Below are 13,579 nucleotides of genomic sequence, written 5' to 3'. Positions count from 1 at the left end.
TAGGTTATAGATAACTGCAATTTATAAAACATCTTTCTTTAAAACCCGAATTGAATGAAATTTATTGTGTGACGGCCCATGTTTTATAAACCCGGTGCATTAGTGATGAACTAAAGATGACCCGAAAATGGATCCAAAATGAGGAAGCGAAAGATGTAAAGTGACCTCTAGAGATGTACGTCATGCCTAAGGCACCAAAATGACTCTTCATGAATCCACGAGACTCAAATGAGTTAAGTAATGAAGCAAGAATTTTAAACCAAATAAGAAATGAACCAAGGGTAAAATGGTCATTTTAAACTGAAATGGGTGCCACCGTGCACACCATTAGAAATTCAACAAAAAATGAATGAAGTTAGACTCAAGAATAATCTGATTCGAAGTCTAGATGGAAAAGATATGAAAATAGAATAAAATAGCATCCTCCGTCTAATAGATAACATACCCTATCTCACTAAAACTGTAATAACTCTCACTATCGTTGGAGTTTTGGTATATAGTTGGTACCATTTGAAAGCTAACTTCAAGATCTTGAATTTAGGCTCAGGAAACCAGATTTGGGTTCCAAACGAATAAGATATGACCCTTTGAAGTTGGTACAAGAATGATGTCCAATAAAACTGAAAAGGGAAAAGCTTCTGGGAGGATCAGCCGACCGACGACAAGGACCAGCCGGCCTAAAAATATAATCAACAACCGGCTAAAATGACCTTTTCACTAGAAAGCCTACTAGAATTGGTCTCGAGGAACCATCAACTGGCTGATATTAGTTATCAGTCGACCGATGCACCTGATATCAGCAAAAATACTACTGTTAATTGTGTGGAAAGTGCCCGGTCCATGTCTAATGCTACTCATGGATCCTATATGCCTTGAGACAAGTTTAAAAACATTCCCTAGCCTTATACAAGCATCCATAACATGCTAAAACAAAAGAAAACTTTAAATTATACCCCAACGCATGAATTTTTCATGAAAATCCATAAATCATCCAAAAATAGTTCCAAAATTGAAACTTAAGAGTTTTGTGAGATATGAACATGCACGCAAACGTAAAATGATATAGTAGACGCGCTACAGTGGCCTATGGCCTCATTAAAATCCATTTACAAAATTTGATATACCAAACCTCTAATTTTCACAAAATAGGCTATAATGACAATATTTGAGTTTTAAAACATACTTGTGAACTTTAAAGTTAGTGGCCCTTAGCCTCATGTTATACATACAAAATAAGCATTGACAAGTGTACTTAGATACACATTACACATCAAGGAAGCCACATTAACATCTAAAATACCATACACCCATGGTATACAAAATATATCATCAAAAGTAAAACATACTAAACATTTGCATGTCAATATACAAAAATATTCCAAAGTGCTCATAAGCCTCTAAGGATGATGAGCATCCAAAAATATAGTCTTCTAACATGTAAAATAACATAAACAATTAGGGTAAGTAATCAAGGTACTCATAGAAAGAAGCATGTGTATACCCTAAACTTTCAATATCATTACAAGATTAATATAGACAAATACAAGGGATCATTCCACTTAACGTCTATGTTTAAGGTGTTCTAAAGGATCATCTTAAGCTAACTTAAATGATTTTATCACAACACAGTATCAATACCAAAGTACTTAATAACATAAAATCGCTAAAAACAAATTTACAAGCCACAATTAAAGATTGATTGTCAACTTGGAATTGAATGCAAAATCAAATAGCGAAAAACTTGGACATCAAATCCTAGATTAAACCAAGACCTAAAAGTTTATTCCGGGCACTAACCCGCTGGGAATACCACCCTAGTGCACACTAAAAATGGGGAGAACTCGTACCTCCCACACTAGAGCCAAATTCTAGCCATGTTACTTGTAACAATGTCCCAAGAGAATCCAAAATCATAATTAAGTTTAAAACTTATACACAATAATTATGGTATATAAACCACCTTCTGTTGGTCCTAATTTAACTTAAGAAATGTTTGCCTTTTAATGTCAAAAAGTGTTGCAATGCTTCAGCCTCGGACAGTGAAGGTTCAGCCTCGGACAATGAAGGCTCATCCTCGGACAATGAAGGTTCAGTAACTACAGGTGCTCAGCCTCGGACAACGAAGGTTCAGCAGCTATAGGTGATCAGCCTCGAACAGTGAAGGTTAAGTAGCTACAGGGCTTAGCCTTGGACATTGCAATGCTCAGCCTCGAACATTGAAGGTTCAACACTTCAGTTAATAGTACGTTGCAATGCTTCAGCTTGGACAGAGATGGTTCAGCACTTGGGTGTAAGCTACAAGTGCTCACAGGGGCTCTACGATCTTTTCTTAGGTGTATTCCATATATATACACCTTTGCTCAGTATGGCATTTTCCAACTATGCTAAAGAATGTGACACCTTTTAGTGGTGCTAGAAAAGAATGTGACACATTGTGACGACCTTGGTTTTTTTTGGCCAGCGTGTCCTGTGATGAACTGAAGGTTGACCCAATAACGGATCCGATAAGCGAAAGCGAACACAGAAAATAAGACTCTAAGAAGTCAAAGTGATCTTCCATAAGGTCGTGGAACTCAATGAGAACTGATGCGGAAGCAAAAGGTCAAAAATATGACAAATAAGCCCCTAGGGGCAAAATAGTTATTTTTGAAAAATATGGATTCGGGTGCCACTGAGCACACCGCTGCAAAGACAGCAAAAAATTAACAAATCTAGACTCAAGAATCACTTGATTCAGAGTCCGGATGAAGAAGATATGAAACTCCAAAGTTTCATAAAAACCAACTTTCAAGTTTCGGAACAGTGCGGCAAGGGTAATTGATAAGGGATAAAATGGTCCTTTTAAACAAAATTGGATGCAACTAAGCATATCGATATATAGAGTAGGAAAAATTAATGAATCTAGACTCAAGAATCACTTGATTCGGAGTCCGGATGAAGAAGATATGAAACGTCAAAGTTTCAAAAAACCAACCTTTGAGTTTAAAATCAGTGCGGCAAGGGTACTTTACAAAGGGTAAAATAGTCTTTTCAGATAGAATTAGATGTAACTATGAATACCGTTGGATAAACAAGCAAAAACTAATAAACTTAGACTCAAAAATTACTTCATTTGGAGTCAGGACGAAGAAGATATGAAGCCTCAAAGTTTCAAAAAATTAGACTTATTTTCCGGGTAAGAAATCTGGGCAGGAATAGTGTTTTAACAGCAAGCACCAATTAAATTTTTTTCCAGAACCGAGGCTAAAAACGGACCCTTAAACGAGTTTTTTTTGGAAAAACATGAAGAAGAAAACCCCCCTTAAAATCACGATTTCTACTTAACTATATAGAAGAAACCAAAAAAAATACGATGTAAAGTCCCTGAAATGCCCCTTGAACAGCCTAGGTCAAGATGGACCCAAAAAGCTGCTACAAGCATTTTTTTTCCAGAAATAGCCAGAACAGAGAGTAAAAATGGGCTAGTAGATGAATTTACCTGGAAAAACACAAAGAAAAACCCCCCCTCAAAATTGAGCTTTCTACGTGACTCGCAAGAGAATTAAAAAAAACACAATGTAGAATGCCCGAAATGCCCCTCCATGAAATCTGGTCATGGAGGTCCAAAAAGCTGCTAAAAAAAAAACAGAAAGTTGAACTTTGCGATCGATTTCCGGCACCAAGACGACATTTTCTGGAAAAACACGAAAAAGAAACCCCATTTAAAATCATGTTTTCTATTCAACCATATTGAATGAAGAAAATAAAACTGAATTAAAAGGTCTAGAATTCCCCTAGATCAGAATATGCAACAAAAACGCAAAATGAAATCGTAGGAGGCTCAAAATACAAACGATGAGGTTTTGCCCAAAAATTACTATGCATGCAAACGTAACTTACCTATTTAGATGCGCTACAATGGTCCATGGCTTAAAAATATAGCCGATGCAAAATCCGACCCCCCAACGGGCAAAAAGGCAAAAATGGACTTAGAATGGAAAACATGGAATCCAAAAATGTAAAATGGAGTCAAATGACCGTTTGGCCCTTGGCCACACTTCATACAAGATTAATAAGACCCTACGAAAGAATAAAAATTGAATTCCCACACTCGATGCAACCATGGTGAAGCAATGACTTGCGATTTTCAAGGTTTTCATAATATTTCATGAAGTTAAAAAGTTGTATAGAATACAATATACATGTCATTGGCCTCCGGCCTTGTCTCATACATATCAAATACATTGAAAGAAGTGTACTTAAGTACACATTACATGCATGGAATCAAATATACATATTTTGACATATAAGCCTACAATTGGCATTCCGAGCCAACCTTCACAAAAATGGAAGTCTCCAAGTCCACAAACCATCCAAACATAATGAAGACCTCAACTTTGATTCTTGTACCTGAAATATGCCCCAGTATCGTAGGGGTGAGTAACAGAAAGCTACTCGTAGGAGATGAGCATGCATCGACCTAGCATTTTACAAATTTATCACCTTAAGGTGAAACATGTTAAAGGGGTTCATACCACCTAACGTCTATATCGAAATGAGACTCAGGGAGCATCCTAAGCTACCTTAGAGTATTTCTAGCATAAATCACATCATCTATGCCATTTAAACAATATGGAAGCATGTTATACAAAGCAACAAGATATAGGTTCTTAAAGGTATTAACTTGCAATCTCGAATACAAAAACAACTAAAGTGATCATGTCACTTAACGTCTATGTTCTAAATAAGTCTAAGGAATCATCATAGGCCATGCTGAACAATCAAAATGCAAATTACTACTTCAATGCAGTCTAACCACATAAAAGCATATTATACAAGGCAACAAAATACAATTTCTTAAAGCTATCAGCTTAGAATCTAAAGCACGAAAACAACAGAAGTGGGTTATGTAACCTAACGTCTATGTTATAAATGAATCAATAGGATCAATCCTAAGCTTTATTAGAACGTCAAAACACGATTTTCAATATCGATGCAATTTAACCAACATTGGAACTTCTAATACAATGCATAAAGCACAATTCCGCAAAGTTAACATCCTGTAACTTAAAATGGAACGACAAACAAGAAACAACAAGTTACAAAATCATCTAGTTATCAACTTGAAAATGAAATGCGAAATCAAACAAAGTGGATACTCGGACGTCACGCCGGATCAGACCGAGAACATAGTTACTTTAGGGTTACTAGCCCATGGGTAACCTCCCTATGTGCGCACTAGACTATATAGAGGGACTATCCCCCGTACTAGAACCACGTCCTAGCCATAGTCAAACAACGACATCCCCAAGTTTCCAAAATCATTAAGTTGTGCAACAACGCATATATCAACAGGAATATGCAAGATAATCAACTAGCTACCAGGCACAACCAATTTTGGAAACATATACAGTACATGCTCTAAATCCACAACTAATATGATATGATGAATGTCGAATCTTCAGTGTGCGATTCATTACACGCTATGCATGAATGATGTTAAATATGAAGTGTGCAAGTTATTACCCAAGACAACAATATATTCAATATTGAAAACATAAGCTCGTGAGTTTAAATACAATAACAGTGTAGAACTTTTATTAAATCATGCTAATTTATATCCCAAGGTTCTAAAACAACTTCAAATAGTCCCAAATTAATACATGCAAGTAAAAAAGTCATGATCAATACAAATATCAAGTTTAAACCTCAATTAAGCTAATGGGACCATAAAATAAAATTTAATTAATTCTTTTAATTAAAATCTCTAGATTTTCAAACTTAACCAAATGCTCTCAATTTAACATATCTTAGAGAACATGCCAAGGACTAATGTAATATCACATTACAAGTTTATTTCATTCAATCTACGACTATGTGAATTAAACTTTCACTAAAGTTAAATATAAAATAAAAATTACAATTCTCATACAATTAACCCCAATTTAATATATGTGAACAACCATACCAAAACTTAATTTTCTAGCATGCCACAATTCAATTCAAGTTGTATATCACCATGAGGATTAAATCTTAAATAAGGAATTTGATTAAATGAAAGGTTTCAAACCTAACCGAATATTCTAAATCAAATATATGTGAAGCTACATGGCATGTAAATCAAAAATATCAAGTCGGAATTCAAATAGAGTGAATAGTGCACTCGGGGCAAATTAATTAGTTAAATTAATTAATAATTACTAATTTTCAAAACACCTCCAATTACTTTCAAGTTCAACTATGTTAGAGAGCATGCTAAGGCCTTATTTAATATGCTAACACATATTAATTTTAAGCTAGTTAAGGCCATATGATTTAATATTTTATTCAAGATAAATATTAAATAAAATCTTTAATACTTGTTCAAATTCCCTCAATTTAATATATGTCAATGACCATATTATAGAGCATTATATTACCATGCTACATGTTTAAAACAAGTCATAAGCAACCGGGAAAATCAAATCCAATATAAGAAAATTAAATAATAAAATCTCTAGATTTCATATTTAAGCATGCAATCAAGTTGTATAAGCATCAATAGCATATTATATAACAAGAATTAAACCTATAACACCTCCTACCTCAATTTGAGAAGAAGACCTCAAATCCCCACTGAAAAAAAGTGTTCCAAATCAGCCGAAATCGAAGGGCTATGCCGGGGACAACACGATCTACATGAATCCGAAGAAAGCCCCATGAAAATCCAAACTTGACTTCAAATCAAAACTCAAGAAATTGTCAAAAATGAATTCTAATAAGGAATAATGGTAGAGCACGACAAAGGAACAACAAATGCTAAGGCCGAAGGATTTCTACCAAGGAAATCAAGTGGAGGAGATGAAAGAGTGAAGGCAGCCCCTTGGGCTCCCATAGCTGCCAGCCAAGAGGAGGAAGAAGGTCTGAAAATCTGATTTTAAAAATTAGGGCAACCTATTTATAGAAATCTCAAAAAGTGCCCCGAAAAGGCCTGGCCAGGTTCGGAAAAGTGGATTTTGAGAAAACGCACTTAAACGGAAAAAATCTATGAACAAAAAAGATTTAAAATAAGAAAATATGAACAACGGAAGAAACGGCGTCAAAAACCGAGTCCCGAGCAGAAAGTTATGCCCCTAACAAGTTCGGCGGCAACCGGGTCTAGAAACTCTGAAACTGGAGAAAAATGACCAGAGTGGAATTCTATGAATTTTTAAGTCAATAAAAAGTGAAAATGAATCCCGTACGAGGATCCAGGCTCCAGACGAGACATTTTGCATTAACTTTCGTTAATTGCACAATGGCCCCTACAAAAAAGGTTAACTACGAAACTGCCTCAGAATGAAAATATCTTCCAAAAGATATTTTCTTAGATGCCCCTGAAATAAAATATCTTCAGAAGATATTTATGAAAAACACCCCAAGAAATGAAATTAATTCTAAAGATTTATGCATCCATGCCCCTATGGGCACCGGGAGCAACCAGAGTACTTTCTTGCAAAAGTAAAGATACGTATTTCGTGAAAACCACTCACGATAAGGATACGTGAAGTCAAAAACCAACTCTGAGCTTGAAAAGTGAGGTTGTGCCAAAAACTGACCAGCGGAGATACGACGAAATAGGAAAAATGACAGAATATGGAAAAGACGAAATAGCGCATAGTGTCCGAAAAACAAAAAATGCGAAAATGACTCGGTCCTCAAAGGAAGTTGTCAATCCACATGAAAGAGTCTCAGAAACCAATTCTAAGCACTCGAGATGACGCTAAGCGGCACGAAACAGAGCTCAGAAAAGAAAATTAAACGAAAAAAATTCGTTTATAAAATTTCAGGAAAAAGGAAAGGAAGGCAAATGATCGGGTCGTTACACACATCTTAATGGTCCTAGATAGCTGGTATATGCAAGAATATTTCATAGGGGCTAAGTTTGGACAGAAATTGAAATTCAGTACTTAAACTTGTAACCTGCTGTAACTGGTAGAATAGTGACAAAATCAGCTAAGGTGGCAGGCCTGTATTGGTCCATTGCTCTAAAAATATCTGAAATATGCTCTCTCAATCACTGGCTAGAGGTGACAGGTGTATATCCTTGGTGTGTGAGGCCTTGTGTAATTTAGTGTCACTGTAAATATGCTGCTATAAGGCTCCTTAAGGTTTAAGCCTCTTAAATTTACATTGCACATTGAGCTGCTGCTGTGAACTCTTGAGTATACTATATCAAACAAGTTTTTCTCTGCTATTTGATGATGATCTTTGTGAGAAAAACTCATTGAATCCACTCTAAGGTGTGTACTAATTGCTGAGATGAGGCTGTTATCAAAGTTGCTAATGCAAGGGTTGAAATGAGTAATGACTTGGCGTTTCAAGCTGCTGTGGTCGATTCTGAAGGTTGACACATGTATAATTCATTTTCTTACACTTGTTCAGACAGTGTTTGTGTTGAGAATATGCTGAAAATGAATCTGGACAGTGTGGTCACTAGTTAAGCTTGTCTTTCTGAAGAAATCTTGGATTCAAGTGCTATTTGATTATACTTAGCTATTTCTTGATGATCTATGCTGTTAGCTAGTATATTTTGATGAACATAGATTGTTAAAGTTGAGTTTGTAACAAGAATATGGCATGCTTTGAATTTTGAGTATTATGTGCCAAAGCTGTTTTGTACAGAAGTTAATTTGTGCTGAGACTATTATGTGCTGAAGCTTTCTATGCCGAAGCTGTTATTTTCTAAACCAAGAACTTTAACTGAACTTTGTGATATACTCATGCTGTGTTTGATTATGCAAAGCGATGAATATGAGTACAACAGTGAAAAAATACTATATAATGCGCTGATGAATTAATCTCAAAAGGAATTTCCTAGTTTACCCCTCAGATCGTAGATACAGCGAATTACAGTTCTGAGGTAGTAACATGGAATTCTGTGTTGTACAGCCCATTCTAATTGTTATAGAGACTTTATTATATTCAGTGTGTTGACACTTATTGTAAATGGTAGTGAGGCATGATCCCTCACCCCATTGCTGATTAAGCTATTGAGACCTTATTAGGTCCAAGAGTGGTTGCTTAGGACAGGGGGAGTGCGTGGATACACTGTGGTATACTAGTGTGTGTGTATTGGTTGGGAAAATTAGTGTCTATTTTGGTGTATGGGTGTGTGCAGAGAGGGAAATAGCTGAGTTTGTTACAAGATATATACAACTAGTGGATTGCTTATTGGCCGAGGACAAGAACCAAGATTTTCCCTAATTAAGATGGGTTCCTTATAAATCTTGTGTTATCTATTCTTTGATTGCTTGCTTAGTGTGTGAGAAAGTTTTTGAAAGCAAAGTCTTATCCAATTCACCCCCTTCTTAGTTCAACAATTGGTATCAGAGCTTTGGTCTACATTGTGAGGTTCTAATAAGCCTGCAGTTGATCCTAGCAATGGATGAAGGTCAAGTTATCAACAAAGCTCCAGGGTTTGAAGGTTCAAACTATGATTCTTGGAAAACTAGAATGGAAGCCTTCTTAATGTCTCAGTCCTATGATGTTTGGCATGCTACCATACATGGTGTTGTGATTCTTAATCCTGATCACCCCACTACTGAAGATAAATTGGATGTGACTAATGATGGCAAGGCCAAACATGTTCTCTTCTGTGGCTTGAGGCAATAAGAGTTTACTAAAGTTAAAAATTGTAAAATAGCCAAGGAAATGTGGGATTCTCTTCAGGTAACTCATGAAGGAAATAAGGTTATTAAGGAGAATAAGATACAGCTATTCAAAGTTCAGTATGATGTTTGTAAGATGGAAGAAAGAGAAACTGTCGCTGAGTACATCTTCAGGATCAATGACCTTATCAATAATATGAGAGCTCTTGGTGAAGATGTTAAGGATGTTGATGTTTGTAAGAAGATACTGAGGTCACTCACTTCTAGATTCAATCCTAAAGTGACAATTCTCGAAGACAAAGATCTTTTTGGAATGAAGATTGACGAGCTTCAGGCCTCTCTCACTGCCTATGAAATGAGAATTGTTATTCTAGCTGTTTATAGAAGAGAAGCTGCCCTTAAAGCAAAGGAAGTTATTGAAGAAACTAAAACAAAGTCTTAAGATAATCTTGAAGAAGACCTTTGTAAGAAATTCAGGAAGTTCAGGTTTAAAAAGAAGAATCAACTGCAAAATGTAACCTGTTATAGTTGTGGTAAACCTGGTCATGTTGTATCTCATTGTCCGAACTCAAAGAGGCAAAGTCAGAAGAAGAATGAGGAAGGTAACTACAAAGGAAGGTTTGGTAGAAAAGTACTTATCTCAGATTGGAATTCAGCTCCTGAAGAAGATAAATTTGAGGAGACACAAGAAGATGAAGGTCTCTTTATGGCAATTTTCAAAACACCATAAACTTTAATTCAAGTTGAAAAAGGTAGTGACACTGAGATTAAAGAAATTCTTGAAGAATGTGAAAGGCTTGCAGTGAAGGTAATCAACAGAAGTCCAGATAAAAAGGCTCAGTTCAGAATTGTTAGAGTCCAAACAAATTCTCACTAAACATTTCAAACTTAAACTTTTAATGCTATGATCAGTTTCTCTTATTTTTCAAAGCCTATTGAAATCTCAAGTCAACACTTAGTGGTTTACCAAGAAGTGTAAAGAAAAATTGTCTCTCATTCTTAAAGAAAGATCCCTAAAGATGGTTGAGATCTGGAAACAATCCATAAAGTAAATTGGGAAGACTGGAATTAGCTATGTGCGTGATTCAGCCTCGAAGGTCAATCAAACTCACTCTGTATTTGTCAAAGCCACAACTGGTGAAGTGTATGCATGGTTTCCTTTCATAAAACCTCTAAGGTTCAAGGGTGAGTTACTGAATAACACATGCAGTGCTCAAGCTTCAACAGGAGAAACTTTGTTACCTCGGCTATAAGAACTTCAAGATAACTAAAATGTATGTCAAGAAGTAAGACTTAGCTTCAGCTCAGAAGGTCAAGGACAAAGGATCATTGGTGAAGACGAAAATGATGTGGATTCCTAAAAGGCTGAACTCTGTGAGTCTTCTTGTGTATATGGCTTTTAAAGCTTGTAATACTTAGGACAAATGGTATGTTGACAGTGGCTGCTCAAGACAGATGACGGGTAATGGTTCCAAATTTAATTCTTTAAAGCAGTTTGATAGTGGAAATGTTATCTTTGGAGATAATCAAAGAACTAAGATTGTTAGAATTCTTACTGTAAGTAAGTCTAAAGAATTACCAAAAATTCAAGAAGTTCTATTGGTTGAAGGACTCAAACATAATCTCCTCAGTGTCAGTTAATTGTGTGATAGTGGGAAGGAAGTCTGTTTCAATAAAGAAAGATGCAATGTGATTGATCTTGAATCAAAACAAGTTTTGTTCTCAGCTAATAGATCTTAGTCTCACATCCATCTGATTACGTAGGACTTCTCTCGATGTTTCTAGCATTATTTATTTCCAGTTTTCAGTTTCAGTTGAATTTTTTTGGTTAGGTGTCCACTAATGGATTCCCAAGTTGTAACCTTGGAGTTTTGGAGGATTGGAGTTTTATTTTTCAGTTATGCATGGAGGGTTTTATAATTAAATGTTCTTTCAGTTTTATTTCCATCTTTATTATTTCATTTTGTCATCTGTGTTCGTTTTAAAATACTTTAATTGTTTAATATTCCCTCGGGTTTAGGCCTGTGCCTGATCAATCCGTGTCTCGAATCCGAGGGGTATCACATGAAAGAATTTGAACATTACTGTGATCACAAAGGGATTAAGAAGGAATTCTCTACTGTAGTTATACCTTAACAAAATGGTGTCGTGGAGAGAAAAAATAGGACAGTTCAAGAAATGAGGAGAATAATGTTGCTTGAAAAAGGTTTGGCAAAGGGTTTTTGGGCTGAAGCTATGAATACTGATGTGCACATCATAAATAGGGTTCTTCTCAGACCTAATTCAACCATAACACCTTATGAATTATGGTATGGAAGACCTGTAACTATTCACAACTTCAAGGTGTTCAGCAGCAAGTGTTATATACTGAACCACACTGATAGTTTGGGAAAGTTTGATTCAAAGGCTGATGAAGGCATATTGTTGGGATATTTTACAAAAAACAAGGCTTATAGATGCTACAATCTCAGGTCTTCGAATGTGGTTAAGTCAATCAATGTGAAATTTGATGAGAATCCTCAATCAACACTTATTGAAGACAGTAGCAACACATCTAGTTCAAATGAGGCCAGTACCTCAGTTCTTGAACCTGAAAACCTAAGAGAAATCACCCATCCATTGCTGCAGAAGTAGGTTCAAGCTAAGAACATCATTGGTTGATCTCAAGTTGGAGTTCAAATGAGAAACAAAAAGAAGCTAAAAGATTTAGAAGTTGAAAATGGTAAAGAATACAGTCATTTTGCTATGCTGTCTTCCATTAAACCAAAGACCTATTTTCAAGCTCAGAAAAGTAAAGACTGGTTAGCTACAATGCAAGAGGAACTTAATAAAATTCACAAGAATGATACCTGGACACTTGTTCCTTGACCTGAAGATAAGAATGTGATAGGTTCAAAATGGATTTATAGAAATAAGATGAATGAGAAGGGATTAGTAATAAGAAATAAGGCAAGATTGATGTGTAAAGGTTATGCTCAGTAAGCTGGAATTGATTATAACGAAACTTTTACTCTAGTTGCTAGAATGGAATCCATTAGAATGCTTCTATCTTTTGTTTATCACAAACAAGTTAAAGTATATCAAATGGATGTTAAGTCAGCTTTCCTAAATGGAGACTTAAATGAAGAAGTTTACCTGGAACAGCCTGAAGGTTTTGAAGATTCAAAGTATCCCTTTCGTGTGTTCAAACTAAGTAAGGCCTTATATGGTCTCGAACAAGCCCCCAGAGCCTGGTATGAGAAGCTGCATCAGTTCTTAGTTGAACAAGGATTTCACAGAGGCAAGGTTGATAATACTCTTTATGTAAAAACTCATTAAGAACAGTTTTTGATCCTGTAAATCTATGTTGATGATATCATGTTTTGTGGCTCGGACACCTCATTAGCTTTAGAATTTGCCAATCTCATGAAGATAAGGTTTGAAATCTCACTCTTGGGGACTCTCAGATATTTTCTAGGCCTTCAAATTACATAAACTTCCTCTAGAATCTTCATCTCTCAAGAAAAATAGGTCTCGGAGCTACTTAAAAAGTTCAAAATGGATGATTATAAGGCCGTCTCAACACCACTATGTCCTAATACCAAACTCTCATTGGAGTGCACCACCAAAGCTGTTCCTTCAACACTTTATAGGTCAATCATTGGTAGTTTGCTGTATCTTACTGCTTCAAGGCCTGATATAATGTATTCAGTGGGTTTAGTGGCCAGATTTGAAAGTAATCCAAAGGTTTATAATCTTCAAGCTGCCAAAAGAATCCTCAGATATGTCAAGGGTATCATCTCATGTGGTCTATTCTACATTTACTCTCCTTCAATGTCTATTACAGCCTTCTTAGATGCTGATTGGGGTGAATTTTTACCTGACAGAAAAAGTACCTCTGGTTGTTGCTACACTCTGGGTTCAAATGTGGTCTCGTGGCTAAGTAAAAAGTAAGATACTGTATCTCTTTCAAACTCTGAAGTTGAGTATAT

At 35.8% G+C, this 13,579-nt stretch overlaps 1 protein-coding gene across 1 annotated transcript; it reads left to right on the top strand.

The window, feature by feature from the left end:
- Positions 1–9,651: 9,651 nt before the first annotated feature.
- On the top strand, positions 9,652–11,249 carry LOC132313818 (uncharacterized). Its single transcript, XM_059812761.1, has 4 exons — positions 9,652–10,043; positions 10,137–10,306; positions 10,352–10,416; positions 11,028–11,249. The coding sequence occupies exons 1-4, from the start codon at positions 9,652–9,654 to the stop codon at positions 11,247–11,249; spliced, it is 849 nt and encodes a 282-aa protein (XP_059668744.1).
- The last annotated feature ends 2,330 nt before the right edge of the window (positions 11,250–13,579 follow it).

This window comes from Cornus florida, unplaced genomic scaffold (assembly GCF_030987335.1).
Source record: "Cornus florida cultivar Cherokee Brave unplaced genomic scaffold, ASM3098733v1 CherokeeBrave_3.0.0_Hap2_Chr06, whole genome shotgun sequence".
NCBI classification, from domain to species: Eukaryota; Viridiplantae; Streptophyta; class Magnoliopsida; order Cornales; family Cornaceae; genus Cornus; species Cornus florida.
Note: the sequence above shows the minus strand (reverse complement) of the source record. Positions and strands in the feature narration are given on the sequence as shown.